Raw genomic sequence first — 14,757 nt, forward strand, 5'->3', positions numbered from 1 at the left:
ACAAGTGCCTTGAATAGCCCGCTCACTCCTCCCCCTCCCCTCTCTCTCTCTTTCAGACCCTCCTCCCCCTCCCTCCCCTCTCTCAGCTGACATCAACACTCAGGGGACTTGTGCCAAAATACCAGGCAAGGTTGTCAGGATACTTGGAGGCTATTGAACAAGAGCGGGAGAGGGTAAAAGACAGCAGACTGTTTTATCAGTCGAGTTCACACGGTCCAAAGCTGCCTCCCCCGGCGGCCGCTCACTGCTGCAGGTGCTTGTACATCCACAAAGCATAAAGGGGGAAAAACCTGAGACACAATTTTGAAAGTTAAAAAGCCAGCAGACAAAAGAAACTAGGGGCTTGCTTTTTTCTTTTTCAGTCTGAGCTTGAAAGCCCTGACATCTCTCTTCTGGTGGCAGCGATCTGGAAAGAATCTGGGAGACAAAAGGGGCAGAAATGTGCACAGTGACCCAAGAAACTTTATTGCAGACCTTTAGCCCCACTGAAAAGCCGGAGTGGGAGAATGTAAGTGGTGTGACACAGCAATGCTAACACAGACACAATCAGGAAGATTGCAGAATTACAACAAAGCATATCATTTACGTATTCACAGTATAATTTACTTACACAAGTGCCTCTTCCATGCATTTTTCAGCACAAAATTCAACCCACCAAATGCATTTCTTAGTTTTTCCTTCCCTGCATGATGGGCAACTTCACCCACAGCTGCTTTACAAAGCTGATTTCTGTTTCTCTTGGGTCTGTCTCTGTGCAGCTGTCAGTGTGTCACCTCAGCTGTTCAACACAATAAACCTCACGCAAACAGTTGTGGACCAATTACACAAACAGGTGGAAAACTTGGATAAGGTTTTCAGGACCTCATTCTAGCATTATATTGGAGTTAATGTCCCTTTTAGAGCGAGTTTGTGTGTCCTTGGTTAGAGAGCTTAGATAATTCACTCAACTGGACTGAAAACAAGCTGTTTTTGTTTGTAAATAGTTGAATATGGACTTCAATATAATAATGAATAATTGGTAAAACTCTTCAATGCATTTCAAGTCTTGAACAGACAGACAAATCAGTTTGTCTGTGCTGTGGCTAAATAAATACCTTGAGCACAAAAAGGTTCCACTTGATATCTGCAAGTATACCATCAATATTCAGTAAGTCTGTCAAGCCAAAAATAGTGAACCAGTTAGAAGAGCATATCAGCCAATTTTGTCACTTATCTGTGGTGGAAACTGCACAAATCAGACAAAAAGTAGTCCAAACTATTACAACCCACCACAGTAATGCATTTCCTTGCAGCTAAAAGCACAAAATCTATATTTTTTGGTCTCATTCCAAAGGTCTTTCTTGTCTGGGCCAAGTTGACACACGGCTGAAGTGCTTTTGGAGTATTAAAATCAAGACAAAGAGGTACTCTGATTACTGTGTGGCAAGAGGTTGAAACACAACGCATGACCACAATGAAATTGAAATTTGAAGAAAATGACAGGAACCACAGAAATATCTCTTTTCATTCTGTGGATCTTTTCTGGTGCATAAGATATTCTGTTTTGAAACAGGTGATTCATGGCTGACAAGTAAAGTCTTTTAAACGGGAAAATAACCACTCATTTCTAAGCTTGTGTCTCTTATTTGGTTCTGCTAAATGGTATCTGTGCTTCATGAGAGTCCCTTCAGAAAGTTTTTACATGACTCGAAGAAGCTGCTATCATTACTATTAAGTACACTTGGATTCAAGGCACAGAGCCTACAGCTGACCAAACTAGTTAGCTGCTGGTACTTTAATACCTGAAAATTCAGGTGAGAAGTTAACAAGACGTTGAAATTTTTTTATAACTCTTGCAGATTAACAAGGATTAAAACCAGCCTAAGATTAGTGTCACTGTAGTCTGTCATCAAAGTCTACATACTCCAGTTTTCTGCAGGATGAGGCTGAAATCCTCTCATGTGATCGGGCTGACATCAGGAGCCAGTTTCCTGTTTCTGCCCCCTGCTGCCCTTATAGGGTATTTGATTGAAAAAAGACACCAAATCACCTTTTACTTCTCAACACACACCACATTAAAGCCCTTCCTTATATTGTATGCTCTTCTCATGCTGTCCACACAGCTCTGATGTGTGGACAGCATGTACAATAATCCAAGTCCTGTAAGTTGTGAGGTGGGGCCTCCATGAATCCTGCTTTTCCAGAGAAAACCCATCCCAGAGACGCTTGATTGGATTGAGATCTGGAGAATCTGAGGTCCGAGTTAACACATTGAAGTCTTTGTGATATTACTTAAATCATGCCACTGCCTTCCCCCAATAGTGCATCCTGTGCAATCTTTTCCCCAAATAAACGATACGCATACCAGATCATCCATAAATGTAGAATAAAATGTGATTGTTTACACCAGGTCACCTTCTTCTATTGCTCAAAAGGCCCAGGCAATGCAGCCCAAACAAGCTGCAGTGCACTGTGTGTTCTGAAATATTGCCTGCTTTGAGGTTTTCAGCAATTTGTGCAATAGTAGCTCTGCTGTGGGATCAGACCACACAGGACAGTCTTCAGTCTTGCTCCAAACGTTGAATGAACCTTTGGCTGCCATGACCGAGTAGCCAGTTGTTTGTCCTTTTGGTAGGTACTAACCACTACACAACCCACCTGCTCTTTGGGAAATGCTGTGACCTCTCAGTTTTCCTGCTTCCAGCACATCAGCTTTCAGAATTTTTTGCCTATTGTACCCTTGTTTGGTGCCACTGTGACAAGATAATCAGACTTTTGATTTAATGCTGTTGCCGTTTTCTGTATCTTCAGCAAAGTCTTACATGAGCATGTTTGTTTTTTTTGATTTATCATAATTCTGTCTTCCTGTGGTGTGAATGAGCTTTCATTTATAACAGCTATAATATGCAGTATTGTGACCACACAGAGCATGCTTCCTTAAGTATCTCTGCAGATGTCATCATATTAACGCTCTGAGTTGTAGGGGTTAATCGGCTGTTTTTCACCACTTTTGATTTTACTTTTATATTTCACCTTAAAAATTGTTTAGCTTGCCTTGCTCAGTGTCTCTTTTTTTTTTAGCACAACCTCACCTGTGTGATTCTACAAGTGTTTATTTCGTTTGATATAATCTATGAACACACTGGACATTAAATTGAAAAAAAAAAGATACAAAATTTGAGTAGGAAGAAGTTTTTACTGCGGAAACCACAAACATGTGCTCATATGTAGTAAGTATTATCTTTCCAATGTTCACCCACTTAGTTTAGTTAACATACTAACACTAATTATCACAAAACATAAAGTACACCAGTAACTACTGTCAGTGGCGTGCACAGACATTTTGAGGGGCAGGTGCTCAGTGGGGAAAAAAAGGGCACCTTGTGCGGCGTGTAAAACCACTGGCTGCCTTAATATAACAGTGTGAGGTTTGAAAAAAATTGAAAAAATCATTTTCTGTAACATCATTTATTTTAATATCTTAATAATAACACACAAAGGGTCAATAAAATATTGTAGCGTATCATTGTAAACGACATGTAGCTCCCTTTCTTTGTCTTTGATCCTTTCCCTTCTGGGCATGCTGCAATTAGTAAATGAAAAGAGATCCACAATATCAAGACTGATTCCTGACATTAGGCTACAACAAGGCAGAAAGCTACTTTTTCTTTTTTTCATTTAGCAAATAAGTCAGAGCAAATGTTGCCTCTACCTAATGTAGGCTAATAATAAACCTACACAAACTCAATATTCAGTTATAGCATACTGATCATATGCTGTACCAATTCACCAAATAACTTTGGTTGTGTGGTCATGTCATCACATTGTGTGATTAATTGATTATTAGTATGGGTAGCCTGGAGCTTGTTAAGCAGGAGGGCTAAAAACCAGAGAGGGTCTCCAGGTGGGTGGTTTCAGAGTGGAACAAGGTATGAGGTGTTCCGGTTAGAGAACAGGCAGCCAGACTTTCCAGGTTATTGGTATTTATTGTTGGATAACTCAAAAGGCTGTTGTACTATAGACAGCTGTGGCAGACAGCTATGGTTCTGAAATATTACAAACAAACAAGAATAATTAATCAGTGACACATTTGCCATAAGTACAGCCACAAGAAATAATAATTATACTGACATATAACATAAAATGCACATAAACACAATAGCATAAAATGCAAAATACTGTGTATGGCTTAGCATTTCAAACACATTAACTCACATAATATTAGCAAGGCAACCAGACACGCACTGACAACCCACAACAGGCCAATAGCTAAGCTAATGTCAGTCAAGTATCAAAAACAATCAACAGTGAACAGTGAATGCTCTACACTGGGGAACACAAGACCACTCACCTTTGGTCATTTATACACAGCAAGTAACGGAAGCATGGAACATGCATTCAGTCCGAACATGTGCACTGGAGGAACTAGTCAACAAACTGCAGCTAGAAAAACACGGCACTCGAGGTGCGTTCAGGGACATTAAGGAAAAAACATCAACATTCAATTAACTCAGCAAAGGACGCAATGCACATAAATAACACAACCCAGACAATATTCCAATGGAAATATGAAGGCTTTCTAACACGGGCAGTTGGCTAATTTAGGCACGGTTGTTCAGCGCTGCCCGATACAGGCTACTTCACAACAGAGACAAATAAATGCACCGTGTGGCTTGGCAACCAAGGCTTATGAACAATACACTTGATTCATGTAGGTATTACCTGGTTGGTAGCTACAGTCAGGGTGGAGATGCCTGTGGGCTTTGCAGCCGTTTGCAGCTGCGTGTCCGCTCCTCCTGTTCAGGTTATGAGATGGGGCGGGGCGAGTAGCAGCACGGGTAGTTTGGGTGTATCTGTGTGAGTGTTTAATGTTCATGTTTTTTTTTTTAAAGTTGAGACGGGAAGGCACCTGCTTGATACTGAGGGCAAGGGGCAGCTGCTCTAGCACCACCAGGTGTCTTTCTGTGCACGCTACTGACCACTATAGTCATCCAGCAAAAATATTCTGCAAACTAATCTTTGACCTGATAGAAGTAGGTGAAAGGTTGTTGAGATATTTGACCAAAAACCAAAAATGTCAACCTGCACCTGATGGGCAGCATACCTGTCTGTTCAAAGTTCCATGGCAATTTCTCCAATAGGTAATAATTTTGGATGGATGGATGATATAGTTCAGTCTCAAACGAAGCATTTGGCTAATAAAAACATAACTCCATGGTTCTGTCTTTGCTAAGGCTTATCTTTAGTGATGGGATGTGGAAACTTGTTATCATTTATCCTTAGACATGAAAGTGATTTAAAAATACTGAGACATCATAAAGCTGCCATATGGGTCTGTTTGTGTTTCCATGGATGTGGGAAAGTTCAGCAGGCTTGTATCTCTGTGGAGCATCTTGGCCAGTGTCAGAGAACACATTGGGGACTTTTGTGCTTCTGTCAGCAGCTCTTCCCACAAACAACTCACTAGTTCACTGCAGAGTCCCAGATATTATTATCTAAGAACCGATGCAAAGGTCGGTATCTAACTGATCTTCAATAACACAGTGCATTCACTGTCCATTATCTGTATGCAGAGCTGCTTCGATTTGAGATAAAAATTCCAGAGAGACTCAGAAGAAAAGGGAAAAGAAGAAAGGAATGGTGTGGGATGCTGAGAAAATGCTGAAAACATTTTAATGGCAGCTCGGGCAGGAGGCCAGACGAGAATGCCTTTCGACAGAACAAAGCACAGTCAGAGGCTGAGATAGATGAGGGGAGAAAAAAGAAGAAGAAAGGGATGGAGGGAAAGAAAAGAATGAAGATGGCTGGCTATAAAGATTATCTGCCACATCGTCCATGACACTGGCATCTCTGCACAAGTGCTCATTAGCAGTCTGAGCAACACTTCAAGGAGAGAGCTTATTTTAGACGGCAGGCAGCAGCAGCAGTATGTTACAGTCAGGGTCGTTTTTCCCGTTTTAGCCCCCCTATGCTTCGATGACTGAGATAGCTGCAGTCAGCACTATTACTGTATTGATTAATGGATAGTACAAGATGCTATAAGAGGGAGTGGCGCTGGTTATTATGGGATTGAATGCAAGCACGCCCACTCTGGCTATTTTTACAGTACGTGATCCCAAAGGAAGTGACTAAACTGAGTGCAGGGATTTTGACATATGATAGTAATTAGCAAGAACTATCTGGATTTCAGAATATAAGTAAGATTTAATTTTAGAGTAAGATGATTCAGCAAGCAAGCTTATCATGTTAGAAACAAAAGCCTTTCGTACATAGTATACATGAGTACAAAAGCCTCTCATCTGAGGTCTGAACTTGCATCACAAAGAAACCTGTTTTCAGTTGTAGGAAAAGCAAAGAGAAATGCATTAAGAAAAACTGAATGTTTATAGTTATGATCACCACATTTGGGGTAGAACACACAACACAGCAAACAGAAATGCAATAAATCAACAGAGATGAACTAGATACTAGATATTTTTATTCAATGTACTTCAGTGGTGTGAAATTAGAGCTTGAAACTACGTAATTTTTGATCTCCATACATTCAACGCATCAAGTACTCTCCAACACACGTCATTCACTCGACCAAAGAAACAGAAGAGCGAAAGAGGAACGAAAAGCGTGTTGACTGAGAGCTGAGAAACCTCTGTGGTTATTGCAAGGTTGCCTCAGCTCTCCTGTCTGACATAACCTTCTCTAGTCTACCTGCTCTTTACTTTACCATCAAACACAACAGAGCATCTTTGTCACTGTCTCACTCCAGTTAATACAATCGAACATCACCCAACCTTACCTCAGGTATTGAGTAAGAAATCTGAGTTCCCACTTGCCAGTGAATGTTACATTAGCCCAAATGTCATCACCAAAGAACCTTAAATGAACTTGTTGCACTGCTGCATTTAACCAGCATGTCAGTGAAAGCACATTTGCGTGCCCCTTGTAGCAGTAAATTTACAGAATGATCACCTGAATCTGCAGCTTTCCCAAACTTATACAGAGCTTTGAATCAAGTCTCAGCTCATTATCTGGCCCAAAAACAAACTGGTTTATTCTTAGTTTAGGACGACAGGATAACAAAGTTTGTTGTAATAATCCAAGTGCTCTTCAGAAAGACTGAATGTGCTTCACAGAAGATGAAAATGCAAGAACTTCCCAGTCTCCAGAGATGAGTGTCATGCATTAGTGCTATAGTTTTTGAAAGATTAGAGTTCTACTGCTGTAACTAAGGGGAAGTGGGTCTGTTTTTTTATGGATGAGCTTTTACAGAGTTTATGCATTTACAGTTTAAACTCCATTAAAGATATGCTTAGTTATTATTATATTATACAGTCTATGATAGCAATGAGCCTGAGTTATGTTGTCTACTTTTAAAACCATATTCAGGAAAATGCAGTTTCACTTTCTTTACAAAATAAAATTGGAGCAAAGGCGACCTCTGTTGGCAGGCAGAGTTTACTAAAACAAAGACAAAAATATTTAACCATGTTAGCCGAAGGAGTTTGTTTATAAGTGCTAAAAGAAATGAAGCACCACACTGTAGCATTCAGTAGAGACATGCAAAGTCAGCTCATATGGATATAGTCTAATAAACACTGTAACCAATAAAGTATTGTACAACAAACAACACTTTTCTGTTCATTTGAGGGTTTAAGTGCTCCACATTGGGTTAAACTGTGCAGTGTTTCATCATTGTTTGAATGGCACGGCATAATTTTAAGGTAAGAAATTAAATCAGGAATGAGTGCAATACTTCAAGTAATGTTCACTGCAGGTGACCTTGTTTGAAATATCAAAAAATCATTAAAAATTAACTCTCTGAATAATCATAGTTTTCATGTAACTGTTGCTCTTATGTTTCTCTTTCCTGACTAAAAAGCACTTTGGACTTGTATCTGTCCACTAAACTTCCTTTGCTTTTCAACACAAATTTAAACACGTAAAACACTGTAACAAGTGTATAGTCTTTACAGGTCATTTTGCATTTGATATGTTTCTTATTGCTTATCTTATTTACAGCACAATTTTGCCTATTAACCCGTATTTATGGTGGTGGGCTGTAACAACCAACCAATTTCCCCTCAGGGATTAATAAAGTATTTCTATTCTATTCTATTCTATTCTATTCTATTCTATTCTATTCTATTCTATTCTAACAGTGTAGTTTCTCTTTAAAAGCATTTTCTTTTTTAATTGAATACTGCAAAACAATCGATCATCACCGAAGCTATTATTTAAAGCAGTTCACCCATAAAAGCAACAGCAGGAAGATTTCCCAAGGTTGATACAACTCTAATCTGACGTCCTGAAAAGCACTTCCCAGTATATCAGCAAAACATAATCCACATGCATTTCACATTTCCACAAGAATTTTGTAAACTATGAGGTTTGGGAGTTTGGTTCATAAGAGGGGTTGTAGGGTGGCTGCACATGCTCGTCTGATTGTGGTGGTTCTGCATAAACCTGGTGAGGGTTGAGCGGGTACATCGGCATCCCTGGATTGTATGGAGCAGGATGAGGATAACCTGGATTGTCTGAAAACACAAAGAGCAGATATTTTTGTTGTTTTATTTTTATTTTTAAATGAGTGCTGCTTTTCAAATCATTGTTATGTTATTGTCTATTTTTGCGTAAACTCTTGACCTGGTACAATAAGTATCAAAGGAAGCAACAAAAATTGGAAAGACCTGAAGCTATGCTGTCTGTCTTGACCTGACCTCAGTCATTGCTACTGAAGAAATAAATCTATGCAGACATGTAAAACATCACAATCACACTCACATTCACACCTACGGGCAATTTAGAATAATCAATTAATCTCGGCATATTTTTGGACTGGGAGGAAGCCGGAGTGCCCGGAGAAAACCCACGCATGCACAGGGAGAACATGCAAACTTCATGCAGAAACTGCAAACAAAAAGAAAGAAATTTGAACCGGGATCTTCTTGCTGCAAGGCAAAAGTGCTAACCACTACCCACTGTGCAGTCCATGTAAAACATATAGAATTATATCTTTTTTTAAAAGTGCAAATTATTTGCTCACACAGCTGAACCCTGGGTTTAGTTTTGTTTGTTTTTAGCAGACATTACTCTAATAGCAGTGAATTAACTGCTTGCACATCTGGTGTTCCAATATTCAAGGCAGCTGCTCAGTATATAGTATATAAGATTTTTTCAAAGTAATCTATAAAGCTGAAATTGTGGCTCCATAATGATTTTTAATTGTTAAGCATAAGAAGCTGCTAGATTAAAGATTTTGTATTCCATTCTGGTTGACTTAATTTGGCAACAATCTTGTTTGTCTGTGTTTTTTGTGTGGCAGATGACTTAGTCTGTTATTGTAGCTCTACACAAAGCACACTGCTGTAGCTGAATTCATCCAAATCTCACCCAGAAATAAAAAAGTAATACTGTACAATCCAAGCTTTATCATTTAACAGAATTATATGTTTAGTGAGTGGATGTTTCTGGCTGGAATGAAATTGGTCAATTATAGTTAAAGTTAATTACAGTTAAAGTAGTTACAGTGTAGTTTTTGTAGCACAGTTGTTAATATTTTGTATAGACCCGGAGAGTTTCATCCAAACTGTAGAATTGTAAGTCAAGTAATGTTGTTTATGGGGAATGATAAATGGGATGTTTTTGACTGGAACAAGGGGCACCTAAAAAGGTGTTTGCATCCAATAAGCCAACTGATTTTTGGACAGACATTGTTGATGCTTGCTACTGTTGGTCTTTTCATCAGATTTGGATCTTCAGATGTATTCTTTTCTGTATCTTGGAGACCTGAGTGACATCAGCCAAGCCTGCTGTCATCTTTATCAATCACTATTAAAGTAATGCAATAACAAAACTGTGGAGTTTTAAAATGTCATGAAACAACTTACTATATGGTGGCGGTGCAGGCGGCATGGGGCCTCCAAACCCTGGCACCGGCTGATAGCCTGGGTAGCCTGGCTGATAACCACCTGGCTGATATCCGCCTGGCGAGTGTGGCTGCACGGGTGGCTGGACCACTGTGGAGGAAATTATCACAGCTGAATAAAACCACAGATCTAGTTTCATTTGAAAATAATTTATAGAAATACAAAGGTGTTTTCTGGCTGAAGCAAACTGCAAAAAAAAAAAATCATCCACTAATGCAGCAGAAACAGTTTACTGTGAAACAGATCAGTTGGATTTCAGGAAATATTCAAGAGTTATTTGTTTCTCATTTGTTTAATGTGAACAACCACCACAATGAAAACAAATATGACGCTGGCCTCCCGTCCCCCTCCATCCGGACCAAATACCAGACCTGGTGTGATACACACGTGGACAAAATTGTTGGTACCCCTCAGTTAAAGAAGGAAAAACCCACAATTCTCACTGAAATCACTTGAAACTCACAAAAATAACAATAAATAAAAATTTATTGAAAATGAAATAATCAAAAACAGCCATTACTTTTGAATTGTTGATTAACATAATTATTTAAAAAACAAACTAATGAAAGAGGCCTGGACAAAAATGATGGTACCTCTATAAAAGATTGAAAACTATTTGACCAGAGTGACATGATTAACTCAGGTGTGTCATTTAATTGACATCACAGGTGTTTCCAAACTCATAATCAGTCAGTCTGCCTATTTAAAGGGAGACAAGTAGTCACCCTGCTGTTTGGTGAAAAGGTGTGTACCACACTGAACATGGACAACAGAAAGCGAAGGAGAGAATTGTCCCAGGACATCCGAAAAAAATGATAGACAAACATCTTAAAGGTAAAGGCTATAAGACCATCTCTAAACAGCTTGAAGTTCCTGTGACAACAGTGGCTCATATTATTCAGAAGTTCAAGACCCACGGGACAGTAGCCAACCTCCCTGGACGTGGCCGCAAGAGGAAAATTGATGACAAATTGAAGAGACGGATCGTTGGAATTGTATCCAAAGAGCCCAGAGCAACCTCCAAAGAAATTAAAGGTGAACTCCAAGGCCAAGGTACATCAGTGTCAGATCGCACCATTCGTCGTTGTTTGAGCCAAAGTGGACTTCATGGGAGACGACCAAGGAGGACACCACTGCTGAAAAAAACTCATAAAAAAGCCAGACTGGAATTTGCAAAAATGCATGTTGACAAGCCACAAAGCTTCTGGGAGAATGTCCTTTGGACAGATGAGACCAAACTGGAGCTTTTGGTAAGGCACATCAACTCTATGTTCATAGACTCAAAAACCAAGCATACGAAGAAAAGAACACTGTCCCTACGGTGAAACATGGAGGAGGCTCAGTAATGTTTTGGGGCTGCTTTGCTGCATCTGGCACAGGGTGTCTTGAAAGTGTGCAAGGTACGATGAAATCTGAAGACTATCAAGGCATTCTGGAGAGAAATGTGCTGCCTAGTGTCAGAAAGCTTGGTCTCAGTCGCAGGTCATGGGTCTTCCACCAGGACAACGATCCAAAACACACAGCCAAAAACGCCCAAGAATGGCTGAGAGAAAAGCGTTGGACTATTCTAAAGTGGCCTTCTATGAGCCCAGATCTGAATCCCATTGAACATATGTGGAAGGAGCTGAAACATGCCATTTGGAGAAGACACCCATCAAACCTGAGACAACTGGAGCTGTTTGCTCATGAGGAGTGGGCCAAAATACCTGTTGACAGCTGCAGAACGCTCATTGACAAATACAGAAATCGTTTAATTGCAGTGATTGCCTCAAAAGGTTGTGCAACAAAATATTAAGTTATGGGTACCATCATTTTTGTCCAGCCCTATTTCATTAGTTTGTTTTTTTAAATAATTATGTTAATCAACAATTCAAAAGTGATGGCTGATTTTGATTATTTAATTTTCAATAAATTTTTATTTACTGTTACTTTTGTGAGTTTCAAGTGATTTCAGTGAGAATTGTGGGTTTTTCCTTCTTTAACTGAGGGGTACCAACAATTTTGTCCACGTGTGTACGTCAGAGAATCATCCTCACTCTCCTTATTCAAGAAATCCATAAAGACACATCTATTCAACACTGCCTACATAAATCCCCTTATCTATGTGCTCCCTCACCACTATATTTTATTCATGTATTCATTTTTTGTGTGCTCTCACCTATGCTGTAAAGTGGAATTTGAACATTTGTCTGTCTGTCTGTTAGCGACATTACTCAAAAACGGACCAACGGATTTGGATGAAATTTTCAGTGAAGGTCAGAAATGACAAAAGGACCGCCTGATTAAATTATATGTTGCATTAAATAAAATAGTGGCTTATAGCCTGGATCCACGGGATCACTGTAACTATGACAACAAGTGAACACTACATCAGCTGCCTGCTGACAATCACATGACTGCGATCCTACTACCACCACAGCAGGATTTTCAGGACTTATCCGAAATCATACAATGACTGAGCAGCCTTGGCAGAGTACTGTGGTCTCTGAGTACTTTACTTGTTATTATTGTTCTTATTTTTATTATTACATACCTGTTTTGCAAGCATTTACACACTGGACTGTGTTTTTGTCTACTAGGGGGAAACCAACAGCGACTCCAAGCAGTAAAACACTCAAAACACAGTGATTTGTGGTTATAAGGATTGAAATTCAGTTCAAACAAGATACAGCTTGATCGTTTGTAGAGTTCACAGGTGCTGTTAGGTGGATTCTGCTGTTAGACAGTGCAAGGCTAGCAGTTTCCACCTGTTTGTAGTCTCTATGCCAAGCTACATTAGCACGAGTGTGGTGTCAATATCAGCCACAAATGGAAAAGCATCTCCTTCAACTACAACTGCTTACATTACACACAGCTACACATTACACAGAGAAAAGTTTACAGTTTTACAGTGTATTTTTCTGCACAAGCTAAACTACAGCCAAATTTGTGGCCTACCTGTATGCGATCGGTTGCCTCCTTTTCGACATTTCTTGTAGCACAAGCAGCAAGGGGCCACACAACAGATGATGAGGCCCACACAGAGGATGATGGGAAAAACAGACCCCAAGATGCTTCCCAAAAGTACACCAAGGCGGTTGGTCTTATTAGAATTGACACCAGTCCTGTAAAACAGAAAAAGAGCAATTTTACGGGGTATAATGATTAAAACACGTTTTTAAAAAAAATCCTATAGTGTCTTGTGTATTATACACTGTAGCAAGAAACACCTTGATGAGCAGCGTTCCTGTTGGGACTGAGTTAGGCGTTGTGCCTGGTCCCTGCAGCAGTATTTGTAGGTGCAGTCTCCACAGCAGTAACTCATAGTACATTGCTGTGTTCTATGGGAAACACCACTCCTGTCCGTGTAGCTGGTGCAGTACTCGGCTGTTGGACGTAAAACACCAAGTCATGGTAAAAAGCAGTATAACAATAAAGAAATCACGAACATAAACACTACACAATGATACTAAAGACAGTATACTATCTTACAGTGCACTGTTGCAGGTTGCTCCTTTGGGTTTTTACAGTTGACCAAATAAGTACCAAAGATACTAAATTTGTTGAAATAAATACCAAAATAATAAACTTACCCCATACAGCCGGGACCACGGCCACACACAAAATACACACAAGACTGGACAAGACGTTTGAATCCATAACTGCCAACATGTAGTGTAATGAGGAAATGAGCGTGACTCTGCAGTGAGACAACTGTTTAAACTTGTGTATCTGTCCCACCCTGTCACAAGCAACCCAGCAGCATTCCTAACTTCATGTGAAAGGCTTGACACCGGATAATTAATGAAAGATTGTTGCAGATGTTATTGTAAACAATTCTCTTACTAGTATTAATCCCTTTAGTGTTTGTCTTTTCCTCACGGAGAACATTATTTAAACAGGTTAAAGTTGCATTGACAAGAAACCGACTTTTGGAGAAACGCTTGGGAATGTGGAACTTTTATAGATGTTTCCAGATGCTTAATTTACCAGAAATAAAACAGTAATAATAGAGCTTCTCCACTGAAAAGCAATTACAGCCACGCTTGCAGCTACCTGCAGCAACATTACTGCCCAACGCTGAGGTACATGATACTATATATGAGCGCAAACTTGACCTATGTTATGCCATCAGTTATTTCCATTGTTCACCCTTCTTTGTACATATGCCATTTTTTTCACTCCATATTATTCTGACAATGTATCAGAAATAATACTTCAGTAATATGCAAAAACAAGCCTCTTTACCTTAACTTGATGTTATTTGTTTATGCATTTTACTAGTATTTGAATTCTGCCTTCACCAATGGTAGTGAAAGAAACATTTGAAAATAAAACTATACAGAAACCCAGAACACAGTCAGGTCTCACAATGCCATGTTAAATTTCAGTTTCTTTTCTTGTGCAACATGTGGATGCAATACAGCGAAGTAACTCCACCCAAGTTGGCTCTGAAGCAGTCAGTGTTATCTGCCTCCACCCAGTCTCTTTTGATCCGGTCTGCTACACTTGAGCACTTTAAGCTAATTACCACACAGCAACAGCAAGCCCAAAATACCCTCAATAAAAAAAAAGAAAGAACAAAATGGATTTCTACTAAAACAGTAAGTTTAGTTGTTAGGATTTAGGATTAGTTTTGCTCTTCTGTTTTCCATTATTGAAACAAAGAAGTGACTGCATCAGTATTCGTAAAAAGTTACTACTAATTATATAAACCAGAAAAAACAGTAAATGTTGATTTGTTCTTCCTATTTGTAAAACTGTTTACTTGTAGACCAATTTCCAATTTCTGTTTGCTCTGCTCACCTGCTGTTTATAATCAAACAGCTTCTTGGCTACACTGGTGACTAATAGAAATTACATCACTAAATAGAAA

The 14,757-nt window shown here is 39.4% G+C and overlaps 1 protein-coding gene across 1 annotated transcript; it reads right to left on the reverse strand.

The window, feature by feature from the left end:
• Positions 1-6,440: 6,440 nt before the first annotated feature.
• On the reverse strand, positions 6,441-13,683 carry LOC110949186 (protein shisa-4-like). Its single transcript, XM_022191085.2, has 5 exons — positions 13,475-13,683; positions 13,112-13,268; positions 12,840-13,006; positions 9,864-9,992; positions 6,441-8,510 (listed from the first exon to the last, which is right to left on the reverse strand). The coding sequence occupies exons 1-5, from the start codon at positions 13,551-13,553 to the stop codon at positions 8,356-8,358; spliced, it is 687 nt and encodes a 228-aa protein (XP_022046777.2). The 5' UTR covers positions 13,554-13,683; the 3' UTR covers positions 6,441-8,355.
• Between the last annotated feature and the right edge of the window lie 1,074 nt (positions 13,684-14,757).

This window comes from Acanthochromis polyacanthus, chromosome 5 (assembly GCF_021347895.1).
Source record: "Acanthochromis polyacanthus isolate Apoly-LR-REF ecotype Palm Island chromosome 5, KAUST_Apoly_ChrSc, whole genome shotgun sequence".
NCBI classification, from domain to species: domain Eukaryota; kingdom Metazoa; phylum Chordata; class Actinopteri; family Pomacentridae; genus Acanthochromis; species Acanthochromis polyacanthus.